This window comes from Pseudophryne corroboree, chromosome 7 (assembly GCF_028390025.1).
Source record: "Pseudophryne corroboree isolate aPseCor3 chromosome 7, aPseCor3.hap2, whole genome shotgun sequence".
NCBI classification, from domain to species: Eukaryota; Metazoa; Chordata; class Amphibia; order Anura; family Myobatrachidae; genus Pseudophryne; species Pseudophryne corroboree.
Window position 1 is genome coordinate 139,112,458 of NC_086450.1, and position 14,462 is coordinate 139,126,919.

Genomic DNA, 14,462 nt, shown 5'->3' on the forward strand with positions numbered 1-14,462 from the left:
AATGCCTACATTATTCATCAAATGATATAGCTGAATTTCAAGATTCCCCTTTTTTTTGTGTTATTTTGTTATATCTAGTAATGAGAAATATGTAATTGCCCTGCTTTTTACATATTTATTTTGTACGTATAATTCTTTTAACTGTGTGGTGTTCCCAAAAGTCTTTATTTAAAATTTTATATCTTAGTTTTGTAATATAATAATGCTTACTGTAATAATGCTTACTGTATCTCATGGCAAGAAAACAAATTCTCTTAATATTTACCACACAAACGCAACTTGAAAAAACTGGATGAAATATTCCGGTATAGAATATAGAAATATATGCATACAAACATTGCAGTGCATTAAAAAGTGTTTGTTTTGAAAATGGTAATTACAGTAATCATCAAGGGTACTGAGGCTGGCTTGTTTCACCTCTGTTTTCATAGGTTTAAACTTTCCTCTAGGGGCTCTGATTTCTTCACCCACTCCAAAAACATACTGTTAGACTAATTTGAGTTCTGACAAAATTAGAAGTAGTGTCTATGGGGGGTATCTTACAGGTGAAAATACATCAGGCGTGAAAAACATTAGCTTTTTACGATTTTTCTCGATGTTTCACCCTTATTTTCTTACAAGCTATCCAATTTTGTCACCTGTAAAAACAATACATTATCTTCGGGTGAAAACAGGACTGTTTCTGGGGATTTGGTTTCACCTACCTGAGGCAGGTGAAACAAAATCCCTGATAAACTAGCATGAGCAGCAGCTCATGGGCTAATTGGATAGCCCACTGCGGCACAATTAGCCGCTGTAATTTACCACAGCTAATTGGATACTTAATTTGTGTGTGCGTGCTTGTGCTATATATTAGGGAATTTAGACTGTAAACTTCAATGGAGCAGGGACTAATATGAATTATATATATTCTGCTTAAATGGCTACATAAATTGGTGGCTTATATAAAATAATAATAATAATAATAATAAATATAATAATAATAATAATCAGAGGCGTTGCTTACCTAAATGACACACGTTGCGGCACCCCCTAAGTGTTTCTGCACGCCGAAGGATCGCGACCCCAAAAGGGGGTGTGGCTTCATGGATGGGGCATGGCTTCACATGAGGGGCGTGGCTTTACATCCTAATCCCCCGTTTCTTCACATGGGGGGTTCGGTAGACTGTGCTGCAGTACCGGTTCCTACACTGTGATAGGAGCCGAGTGCTGCATGTTACAGTGCAGCACCTTGCTCCTGTCACTGAACAGGAGCTGGTATTTTGGTGTCACCCCTCGGCGGGTAACACCCGAGTGCAGGCCACACCCACCTTGTGACGCCACTGATAATAATAATAATAATAATAATAATAATAGTAATAATAATAGTAGTAATAATAGTAGGAAGGCTTTCTTGTGCATTAACATGAGTGAACTTCACGTATAATTTTTTCTGTACCTTCCCATAGATTTTATGATGTCAGCGCTGTTCCGATTCTTAGATCCCAAAAGAGGTATGGTCTATGAAGAAAGTTGAGATGCCAGAAGTTGAAGTTTCAAAATGAGCCTGTAGAATCCAGCTAGTATTGGTGTTTATTTTAAGAATCCCCCTTTCTCCGGATATGCTTACTGGTACTTAGTAGCCTCAAGTAGTAAAGGTTTTTTCTAAGTTGGGTATTGACATAGCAGAATATTGTAGGTACAGATGTGTCAAAGTGAAACACACACACAGAACACTGTGTACACAGGTAAATGCAAGTGCTAACACTGGCTTGAAAAAGAACAAGGTTCCAATAAGAAGTCACTATAGACAGCAATACAGAGAATAGTCAGTGTCCAGGTGAAATGTCAGGGCCGGCTATGTTCCATAGAATAGGTAACACCCAAGAAAAATGATGAGACAGACAACAATTCAAACATGAGTATTCAGGCAAAAAGTCAGGGCTGGCAGCAATCCATAGTCAACATTCAGTGAAAAAGGTCAAGGCAGGCATTAATGCAGAGAATAATCACTGTTCAGGCAAAAAATCAGTGGGCAGGCAGCAATGCAAAGAACAGATACCATCCAAGCAAAATGTCATGGCAGATGGGAATCTTCAAAGTATTTACTGTCCAGGCAAAAGGTCAGAGAACATTGTTGGGGTATCAGAGGTATGATTTATGCCAGATCATGAGTAATGATTATTTGTACTGAAAGTGCTTTTTAAATTGTTGGGAGAGATGATGTATTAAATATTCTGCACATGTTTAGAAACATTTTATTTATTTGAGTATAGTGCTATCTATGAGCAATAAGATGTTGATTTATATGTGGAGTGCTTATAAATATCAACTATATCTCTTCATGGGGAACAATAGTTAAAATGAAACTTGTAGACTACAGGAACAAACAATACAGGTTGAGTCTCCCATATCCAAAAATCCAATATCCAAAATATTTTGAAGACCCAAATTTTTTGAGTACGACTGAGAAAGTGACACCTTTGCTTTCTGAATGTTCAAGGTATACAAACTTGTTTCATGCACAAAATTATTGAAAATATTGTATACAATTTTCTTCAGGCTTGGGAGTATTTTACTAAAGGTCATTTTTCATACATTTTTTAAATTAAAATTGATCTAATTCAGTGTAGTATTTCCAGGACTAAAGCACACATTTACTAACATTTAAAAAATCATGTAAAACACCATTGTGTGTTTTAGCCCCGAAACATAACATTTCCATCAATTTAAACCTGATAAAAATCATTTATAATATACCTTTAGTAAACATACCCCTATGCAGTGTCGGACTGGGGCATGAAGGGCCTACCGGGGTAATGCAGTTGTAGGGGACCATACTTAGGGGTGTGGCCAGCCTACAAAGGGGGTGTGCCAGCCTCCACAGAGGCTTGAAATACACAATTGTTCAGTGTAGTGTAATACAACATATCTGCCATGTATAATACAAGTGCACAGTCTGGAACCTGTCCCTTAGAAGAAGGAGTGGGCCCTCAGGCAGTGGGGCCTACCGGTGGTTTCCCTGGTACCCCTGTGGGCCAGTCCGACCCTGCCCCTATGTGTATAACGTGTATTTGAAACATAAATGCAATTTGTGTTTTGAATTGGGTCCCATCCCCAAGATATCTCATTATGGTTTCTCATATTACAGAATTCAGAACAATTCAAAATCCAGAATATTTACTTCTTGCCAAAAGCATTTTAGATATGGAATACTCAACCTGTAGTTCCAAAAACCTTTCTCCTTGTACATTCATACACATTGTTTATGTATTGCATAAGTCACGTTTCAATATACACAACCTTCCAAGACCCGCCTCAGCACTGCTTGTTGTGCAAAATGAAGAAAATTTCTATTAAGGTGAATTTGGAACTCAGTTTTGTGTCTTAAAATGCTAAAAGGTATTAAACAATAATGATGGGTGTGACCTCTTCCAATAAAATCAATCTAAAGCTAAGTAATGGTTCATTAATTATGTGAAGATACGATGAATGGAGACAGATATATTATAAATCATAAATCTTGCCAACAAGTTTAGCTGTAAGCCCCTACTTTTATCAGCTTCATAATTCATTTACCGTTTCATAATTGATGATGACTACTGTATTTGTCTGCAGGAAAAGCAATTGTGCAAGCAATGTTTAATGTCTGTTCGCACTATAAATTGTTTGCAGGGACACGGTACAATCTGAGAATTTTATTAGCCAATTGTATTGCAGCTCCTAAAACAGCAGTTAACCCTTACAGTTACAAAGAAACTGATAATTAATCATATTCAACAATAAATGGTCAGAAAAAGGAGCACACCATTTTGCTTGCGCACGGGGGAGGGGGGGGGGGCAGATATATCCCATAACAGTTGTCTACAGTATATAGTGTATTTGATCTGAATTTATTACTGTTTTGAATCTAATAAAGCATATAGTAAAACTTAAAGGTCCAAATATATATCGATGTGCTGGATTAAACTAAGATATTCTTACAAATGCTCAGGATAAGTATTAATTGTGTCTGCTGCTGATAGTATTTTATTGTAATTCCTGTATATCCATTATCATTTACACTCTATTTACTATATTAGGTAATTGCACTCTATTTTCCTGAGTTGTATATTTTGCTTATGCTTGTCCATCCCTTTCCCACCCCTCATATACAGTATATTCCAAATAAAATATATTTATTCCAACAAGACAGGGAAATAAAGCCTTTTTGTCCCTGATAATGTTTAAAGTTCCCTAACAACTACAAAAAAATCCTATATTGTAGCCAGGGCTTAAAGTGGTCCTGGTGAGGTGGTGGAACTCATGGAGGAGGACCATGGAGGCACCAAGACCTGAGGAAGGAGTAGGTGACTGCAGCTCATCAGTAACACTAGTGCCGCCTGTATCATCGATTAACGCAGATGATGGGGTGGGCTTTTCTGTTGGAATTACTGTGCAGTGCAATGGAGATGGTGGGACTAGTTCCCCCTGCCATTACAGGTGGTGGAACTCAGTTCCACCTCGTTCTCCCCCACTTTAACCCCTGATTGTAGCTATAAGTGCTGTAACAAACACGGAGACTGATTCTGCATTGGGAGCAAAGCGAAAAAGAGCAAATAACTTTGCACCTTGGTAAAACCATGTTTCCCTGCTGGTGGGGCAGATTTGACATGTGCAGAGAGATCTAGATTTGGATGGAGGTAGCTCAATTCTAAATTGCAGTGTATAAAAAACTGCCAAGTATTTCTACAAACCACAGTAGGATAAATTTGTATCTTGTATATAATTGTGTCAAAAGTTTAATGTCACTAGGGGGAAGATAAGCTTTTCAAATATGAAGCACTTGTTTAATGACGTTCCTGTAAAGATTAATAGAACAAAATAACTAGTGTGAATTATAAGCTGGTTGCCGAGATCTAATGTGACTAGCAGTGGTCACTTGCTACGGATTAAAGATTAAGAACAATTGTTGCTGCTGTGTACAATGAAAGCACAAAGAGCCATTCTTGTGAGAATAGAAAATCTCTCATGCTATTGGCCTGACAAGATGTATAATAATCACTGGCTGCTTAGACAAAAGCTTGATTGCGCTATTTGTTCCCTTATAAGAAAGGCAAATGTGTACTATTATTGTAAGAATACTGCAGGAAACGTGCGGGCCCCAGCTCTGGAAAGGCAGTATTGCTGAAGATCTGACAAACTCTCATAATGTCATTGAGTTATTTTTGTTTTAGCCCTGAGCCTACAAAAGAAGAGTGCTAAGCTGACAAAGAGCTGCTGAAATTTATTTAATACTGTCACATTTCGCTGTTGGGATTTACAATTATCTTGAAGACAGCCATAATGGCAGAAGAATTACAGGTCCCTGAATATAATGGAAATGTGCAGACTGAAATAATCCCAGTGCAGATAACTGATGTCATAGATGAAATGGACACATCTGTTTTATGCGAAACGCGTGATTGTGATCCAGTATTTACAAGCAAATGTACAGAGGAACCTGGTATCCATCTAGTGGACACAGCTGTTACTCCAATTATGGATGTACATAAGGAAGAGATAGAAGAAGGTATTCTGACTTTTAAATTAATGTATTCATTATACAAAAAACTTTTTAATTTTTTTTATTTACTGCTGTCTTCTAAAGGAAAATATATTTATTATATTGATGTTATGTGCAGCCTAGCTACTTTTGTTCTGGAGATTTTAACTGACATAAATCAAGAGTTTTTATATTGTAGGTTTGAAAAGATGAAATCATCCCACTTTCCTAGTGTCTACAACAGAACTTGACATTCATATTTACTGTTTTAGTAGGTTTAACAATTACTATCTGTTTTGAAAGACAGTTTAGTTAATGGGGAAAAGTTGATACCGTTGAATAGTTTTTCTTTAACAATAGCGCAAAACAAATAACAGTGTTTACAAACTGTCATATAGCTTTTCTATATACTGTATCACAATCTATCTATCTATCTATCTATCTATCTATCTATCTATCTATCTATCTATCTATCTATCTATCTGTCTGTCTGTCTGTCTGTCTGTCTGTCTGTCTGTCTGTCTGTCTGTCTGTCTGCCTGCCTGTCTGTCTGTCTGTCTGTCTATCTATCTATCTATCTATCTATCTATCTATCTATCTATCTATCTATCTATCTATCTATCTCCTCACCATGGATGTGCGGTGAGGTAAATGGTACCAGAGCCAGATTTACACACAATGTATGAGCCAAAGGGCATTATATACAGGTGCAGCAGTATAAACTCCTGGAAATTTATCTTTCGGCCCCCACACATGGAGCGATGTGTCCCTTCAGTTAGACATTGGGAGTGACGGAAAGTGCCACCTTCAGCAAGTGCACACGCAACGACGAGCAACGGCAGGGGGGTTGGATAGGGGATTGGGGCCATGCTGCATTCGACACCATGGCATCGTTTGCCACCTCCTCAGGTTCACCTGAATATTGAAGGAATCTGAGGAGGCTACAAATAACTCGCGGGTGTGTGCATCGGCATCGTTATCATGCCACACACTGTTCTAATGTCGGAAATGCCCACATTAAAATACTGTGTCGTGTGTAGGCACCAAATCAGTCTATTTACCTCTCAGTCTAAAGCTGCGTAGACGCGGCATGATCACATCGTGGTGCCCGGAGGATGGGGGTGGTGGCATCGGCAAATGCATACACACTTGCTGATGTTGGCAGCGACGAACGGGGGTGCGGGGGCCATGTTGCATTCGGCAGCATGGCATCGCTAACGACTGCCCCAAATCTTCTTGCATATTCAAAAGACATGGGGCTGTCGCTAGCGACCCGTGGGTGCGCATCACCATCGGCATCGGTCATACACACGAACCGATGTGTCCTTCTGTTTGATTGGGAATGCTCACATCGATGCTGCAATTGACCTGTGTGTATGTCTATCTATCTGTCTATCTATCTATCTATCTATCTATCTATCTATCTATCTATCTATCTATCTGTCTGTCTGTCTGTCTGTCTGTCTGTCTGTCTGTCTATCTGTCTATCGTACAGGTCTAGTGCTACCATGTTACTGCATTATGTGTGTGATTGTTAGTTTGTGTGTGAGTATACCTATATACACTGAACATGATAATGTATAATCTGTTAAAGGGAAAAATCTAAAACCAAATAATTGCAGTTCATCACATTGTATTATTTTGTTAAACAGGTATATATTAAAACAACAAGATTACTGTAAAATAAATAATATATAATAATAATAATAATAATAATTTAAAAAAAAGAGAACGTGTTGCCCCCTGCTGGCGTTATGCAACAGCAGCAATGGTGCACCAGACACAGCTCTCCAGAGTGTGGTTCCCAGGGCTCCACTAAGTGGAGGTATTAGCTCCGTTCAATTACAATTTTTAACCAGATATTTATTTTTTAGAGCTAAAGGGAGAAACAGGTCCAGAGTCGATATCCCTAACAGAATGTGAAGCACAGGAAGAAGGAGAATGTGAATCGATATTAGGTAGGACAATATCATAGTGATATAATGAAATAGCTGATTTGTGTGCATGTACAGGCTGGTTTACATCAGTCATCAATTTTGAAAGTGATCAACAGTGTACTGGGCATACATAGTGCTCCAGAAAGATCAGAGCACTTTCCAGCATTTCTGGAGTCAGGCCTTGATGATGCAAATCACGTCACCACTCCCTCGCGCTAACAGTCACAAATATACTCATCGGTTAACTGGATTCTAGCAAAAATGGATGCCAGAATGTGTTTGTGCAGTATGGAATTTGGATTGTTATCTGGGGAAGGGAATGATGTAAGTGGTTCAGTAGTCTCTGAAGAGGGATGTTTAATATGGAGGCCCAATATACCTGGTGGCGCATCAAAGAAAAGCATTAATACATTAATGGAAGAGCCATTATGTCATGGGAAATTCAGTGCATAGTAATTAACACAATGCTCCCCCAATTTGCATTCTACTCATATGCTGTATGAACCCTATTTAAATGTAACACTTGCACACACTGCTCTCTGATACTACAGTAAAATTACATTGCATGCAATATTACGTAAGTCTGTAGTCATTGTGTATTTCATACATCTGTATAAAATTAATATACTGTAGATTACTGCTGTTGTTGTAGTTTGGGTGGTATCCTCAGGACCCCACACAGTGCATGTTTTGCAGGTCACCCTGCAGGTGTACAGGTGCACTCATTACTCACTGACACATTTTAAAAGATCCACAGGTGGAGCTGATTATCTCTCTTGTGATTTTGTGTGAGGAGACCTGGACATAAACTGACTGGGTTCGTGAGGGGCGAGTTTGAGAACTTGTGCTGTAGTTTATTGCAGCTGAAGCCAGTACAATTGTGTTAGTATAGTGATAGTGGTGGTGGTGGTGGTGGTGGTGGTGGTGTAGTAGTACAATGAGGGTTGTACAAGTTTGGATGCACAGATTTAGGAAAGGTTAATGACGCACCAAGTCTAGGGGGTATAACTATACCTAGGCTGTGTGCACAGCTTCAGCAAAAACTGTCACTGTATGTAGATTAGGAGATGTTTGCTGGCACTGTATGCAGATTAGGAGATGTTTGCTGGCACTGTATGCAGATTAGGAGATGTTTGCTGGCACTGTATGCAGATTAGGAGATGTTTGCTGGCACTGTATGTAGATTAGGAGATGTTTGCTGGCACTGTATGCAGATTAGGAGATGTTTGCTGGCACTGTATGCAGATTAGGAGATGTTTGCTGGCACTGTATGCAGATTAGGAGATGTTTGCTGGCACTGTATGCAGATTAGGAGATGTTTGCTGACACTGTATGCAGATTAGGAGATGTTTGCTGACACTATATGCAGATTAGGAGATATTTTCTGGCACTGTATGCAGATTAGGAGATGTTTGCTGACACTGTATGCAGATTAGAAGATATTTTTTGGCACTGTATGCAGATTAGGAGATGTTTGCTGGCACTGTATGCAGATTAGGAGATGTTTGCTGACACTGTATGCAGATTAGGAGGTGTTTGCTGGCACTGTATGAAGATTAGGAGATGTTTGCTGGCACTGTATGCAGATTAGGAGATGTTTGCTGGCACTGTATGCAGATTAGGAGGTGTTTGCTGGCACTGTATGCAGATTAGGAGGTGTTTGCTGGCACTGTATGCAGATTAGGAGATGTTTGCTGGCACTGTATGCAGATTAGGAGATGTTTGCTGGCACTGTATGCAGATTAGGAGATGTTTGCTGACACTGTATGCAGATTAGGAGATGTTTGCTGACACTATATGCAGATTAGGAGATATTTTTTGGCACTGTATGCAGATTAGGAGATGTTTGCTGACACTGTATGCAGATTAGAAGATATTTTTTGGCACTGTATGCAGATTAGGAGATGTTTGCTGGCACTGTATGCAGATTAGGAGATGTTTGCTGACACTGTATGCAGATTAGGAGGTGTTTGCTGGCACTGTATGAAGATTAGGAGATGTTTGCTGGCACTGTATGCAGATTAGGAGATGTTTGCTGGCACTGTATGCAGATTAGGAGGTGTTTGCTGGCACTGTATGCAGATTAGGAGGTGTTTGCTGGCACTGTATGCAGATTAGGAGGTGTTTGCTGGCACTGTATGCAGATTAGGAGATGTGATTTTATTAATCAATAGGAAACTGGTCTTGATGCCCTTAGTTGACAAAATACCACAGCCATCTGTATAAGAAAAAATGGTCTATAGACAAAAGCTAAAACCATGCATTAGGCAAACCAGTGCTGCAGATCACAGTCCCCACTATGCTCAATGGGAATATCAGTCTGCGTCAATTTACCAGGATTCAATAAATGTAGCTTTTTTGAGCCTGGCCCAGATAGCTAATGCTGTCCTAGCCCCTGGGTAGAGCATTGCCAGAGAGGAATCTTCTGATCGTTCCCAGGCAGACTCCATGCTTTCCTACACATGTGCAGGGCAGAGACGGTATAACTTTGCTTAGTCAGGAAAGATTCCTACTGTAGTTGAGTGGGTTTTTTCTCTTTTGAAATCTTAGGATGGGTTTAAGTATTGTTCTGGGATCATTGTGGTGGTCAGAAAGTCATTCCACAATCATGTGAATTCCTCTTGCCCTGCCACCATGGGCTGTTAGCACTTGGGAGCATGGTTGAAATTTTGGGGGTGTCTGCAAATGCACCTCTCTGCAAAATGGTCAATTTAAATACTTACCTGTTTTTCTTACTTACTTGTATATATTTTTTTACTTTAAACTGTGAACGCAGTGTAGCTATTCAGTCAGCTAATCCCAGTGCTATGCTTGTGAAAGTTTTACCACTGATAGCTTCCCCACTTTTTTGCAATGTCCATGTCCAGATTAGGATTTGTTGGTCCACAGGGCAACTATCTTGTGGGGGCTTCTACAAATAAAACTGTCCACAAGATACATCAGCAATGATATTAAACTGTATAATGTGTAAATACTCCCAGCAGCCCAAATGTGTCCCCAGTTCACATTATGGCACACCGAAACCCCAGTTCACATATGCCACAGTGCTCCCCCATGCTGGTGATTATAGCTTTGTATAGGGGCCACCAGTGTGTGAGGGCCCCTGGGCAACTGAGCTGGCTGCCCTGTTGTTAAACCTGCTCTTACAATGTCCATTTTAGGACAACATCAAATCTAAAAGTGACATCACTTTTAAAACTGACTGATGCTGACACCTGACATTGGTCAGTCATTGTTGTTACTTAGAAATGACACAGGTGTCGAGTGCCTCACAGTGACACCTGGCTTTGTTATTTGTCACCGTTACTTGTCAAAATTGACAATTTTTGTATTTAAATAAAATGAGAGCTGATGCCTGATGCTGACTCTTGACACCTCGCTGTCAATCATTGTTGTCAATTGTTAGTGTGACATATTTTAAAATAACATCTGACACTGACAGCTAATGCTGACTCCTGATTTGGCAGTTTTATTATTGTTTCCGGTTATTTATCAACTCAGTTTTCAATCAGACTACACCTATGTCAGGGGTTCATTTATCAATAATCACATTTGCAATGTGATCGCAATATTAGCACCTAAAATCACATTACAGGATATTACTCCGTCCAAATGTATGAAGCGGCACATAAAAAAAGCCCATCCCTACAATGTATTCACTACACTGCCGGGACTCCTGCACATGCCTAATCTGCAGTTCATTGCCGGGGAGACAGCTGCGCCCATGCTGTGTGATAATATGATCCACAAATCCTCACAGATAGCCTAACATCGGAGACCTATGTAAACCATTAGGACCTGAGGTGTAGATGTACTAAGCCTTGAAAAGTGATAAAGTGGAGAGTGATAAAGTGCCAACCAATCAGCTCCTAACTGCCATGTTACAGGCTGTGTTTGAAAAATGCCAGTTAGGAGCTGATTGGTTGGTAGTTTATCACTCTCCACTTCATTACTTTTCAAGGCTTAGTATATCTGGCCCTGTACAGTCTTTAAATGCACCATTAGTGCATCACCGAAACTTGCTTAAGCCCTATGGCTGATGCAGATTCTACATCTGAGTATGGCCTCCTATGTCAGTGGTTCTGCGTCTCTACAGGCAGCCACTGTCACTTGTAGAATATTTGTACCGAGCGCTGAAAAGATTAATTATATATTAAAAGATTTGTAAAAAAACTTGTAAAAAACATGTGAAAAACAGTGGCACCTGTAAGGAAAAATACTGTTAATGTAACGATGTTTACAGCTCCTTTTGGAGAATTTTTGAGCTAAGTCCGTCCCGATTCACAAGATGTGAAAGATCTACCTCTCCCTACCTACTGACCGGTACTCATGCAGGGCTCCAAGATGTAATATGGTACGTCCTCTTCTCCCGTACCGCTGCGTCCAGCGGTCTGGGATCGCGGTCAGTTGTCAGGTCGCGGCCCGATGACGTCACACTGCGGTTCGGCGTCGGGGAGTTCGGGCCGGTCAGATGGTCGACTGTAGCTCTGTGCCTCCAACGCGTTTCGTGCGTCACCGCGCACTTAGTCATGGATCTTGACTAAGTGCGCGGTGACGCACGAAACGCATAGGTAGGGAGAGGTAGATCTTTCACATCTTGTGAATCGGGACGGACTTAGCTCAAAAATTCTCCAAAAGGAGCTGTAAACATCGTTACATTAACAGTATTTTTCCTTACAGGTGCCACTGTTTTTCACATGTTTTTTACAAGTTTTTTTACAAATCTTTTAATATATAATTAATCTTTTCAGCGCTCGGTACAAATATTCTACTAGTGTTCATTTTAAACAGAGCTGCTTAGACACACACAGCGCAGTTGTTCTTTAAATTTTATAGCCACTGTCACTTACACATCTGCTTCCGTTTTGCTACCCCCTGTTACCTCACAGAAACGCCCACTATTATTCCCAGACCCTGCGTCCCAATCTGTATTGCGTCCATGTGTGCAGACAATCAGGTCACGTGCACAGTGCAAAACACATCAACTACATGGATATCACCACTTCTGACTCAGGTCCAAACTCTAACATGTTTCCCTTTTAAAACAAAACAAGTTTCTATTTGCAGTTATACTTATAATTCATAAAAAAAATTTTTCAAATAAGTTATGAAAAAGTGACATCACTAAGCAACAAATATTTGATGGTATATTACTGTACATGTTGCCATCATATGCATGCTTAATTTATTACTATTTAACTCTTCCTATGCAGAAACGGACAGTGAGTGTGCTCCAGCAGGTACATTTATTGATAAAGAAGACTTAAATGAACAAGACAAAGACCAACAAGACAAAGATCAACAAGACAAAGAACAAGAGGGAGTTGAAACAGAAACCCCAGAAGATATCTTGCTGTATAACCAAAGGAAGCACCTGGCTGATACTAGTGCAGAAGATATGCTGATTGAGACAGAAGAAGAAAACACATCCATTGAAACCGACAACGAAAATGAGGATGGGTCATATGACGAGCAAGAATATAGATCCCATTCAGTTAGTCCAGGTGGCAGCCATATTGAATCAAAGGAAGATCAGTCAGTGTCAGGAAACAGGCCTGATATTTCCAGGCACAGCTATTCCAGATATGATACTGTATCATACCGCAAGATCAGGAGAGGAAACACAAAGCAGAGGATTGATGAGTTTGAGTCGATGATGAATTTGTAATCTTAGTGCAGCCAACATTCCTGACTGGAAGTTTAAGGCATAATAGGCCAAACGGTTCCGGTATGAATGGTCGACCATGTTATGGTCGACAGTCATTAGGTCGACCACTATTGGTCGACATTGACATGGTCGACATGGACACATGGTCGACACATGAAAATGGTCGACACATGAAAGGTCGACACATGAAAAGGTCGACATGAGTTTTTTAACTTTTTTTGGTGTAGTTTTTTGCGTAAAGTGACTGGGAACCCCAATTAGTGCACCGCGTCCCCTCGCATGGCTCGCTTCGCTCGCCATGCTTCAGGCATGGTGCCTTCACTCCGCTACCGCTTCGCTCGGCACAGATTACCATTCCAATCGTAGTCCACGTGGATCGTAAAGTATGGAAAAGTTCCCCAAAAGAAAGAAAAGTTAAAAAACTCATGTCGACCTTTTCATGTGTTGACCATTTTCATGTGTCGACCATGTGTCCACGTCGACCATCTCAATGTTGACCAATATTGGTCGACCTAATGACTGTCGACCATAACATGGTCGACCATGTGAACGGATACCAGGCCAAACAGTACCTGATCTTCCCAGCACAGCCACATTCATCCAAACCGAAACCATTTCAGGGAGACCCAACCCCTATCTGACTGGCCACCTCCATTTATACAAAAAATAAGGGACTCTCCTATAGATATCTGGACTGTTGGCAGGTAGAATTCAAGATTTATTACACAACTATTAGTTTGACATTTTACTTTCCGTTGGCCTATGTAAACATAGCAGATTAACTCAAGTTCCAATTCATAGTAATTATAACATTTTTAGCATTGGTTTAGTGGTTGAACTTACTTCCTGTTTCCTTCCTACACCATTTAGCTGTAGAAAAGTATTATAATACCACTATGACATCTATGCAATTCTAACACTACATGAGAAAAGTGGATTCCCATTCCTATGTAAAACTACATTCTGAGGTAACAGTTTACATATATATTTTCTCATAGCATAAGCCTATCACTGTGATATGTGATTAAAATAAAATTAAAATTAAAATGTCGGGCATAATTTGGATTTTTTTCTCTTTTTTATTTTTTTGTTACATATAACCAGTGTGTGTAACTGAATTGTATCACTGATGCTGAATAAAGACCCTAGTGATGGGGCTTACCCCACTCTCCCTAACAATGAGTGTCCTTTGACCAAGATTCTTAGTTTGGGATGAGGGGCTGGTGATTAAATATGTTAATTACGCATCGCAGCAGCATACACATCAAACATAGGAGTGTACACATCTGTATAGTATCATTTATAAAGACCCCGCACTCAAAATAAGGTACATAGACATGCCAAGAAGGGTTGG

General features: G+C 39.9%; 1 protein-coding gene across 1 annotated transcript; it reads left to right on the forward strand.

Moving 5' to 3' along the window:
- Positions 1–5,015: 5,015 nt before the first annotated feature.
- Positions 5,016–14,174, forward strand: ERMN (ermin). The gene is made up of 3 exons (XM_063932294.1): positions 5,016–5,530; positions 7,378–7,461; positions 12,654–14,174. Exons 1-3 carry the CDS (start codon positions 5,305–5,307, stop codon positions 13,106–13,108), a joined length of 765 nt encoding a protein of 254 aa, XP_063788364.1. The 5' UTR covers positions 5,016–5,304; the 3' UTR covers positions 13,109–14,174.
- Positions 14,175–14,462: the final 288 nt, after the last annotated feature.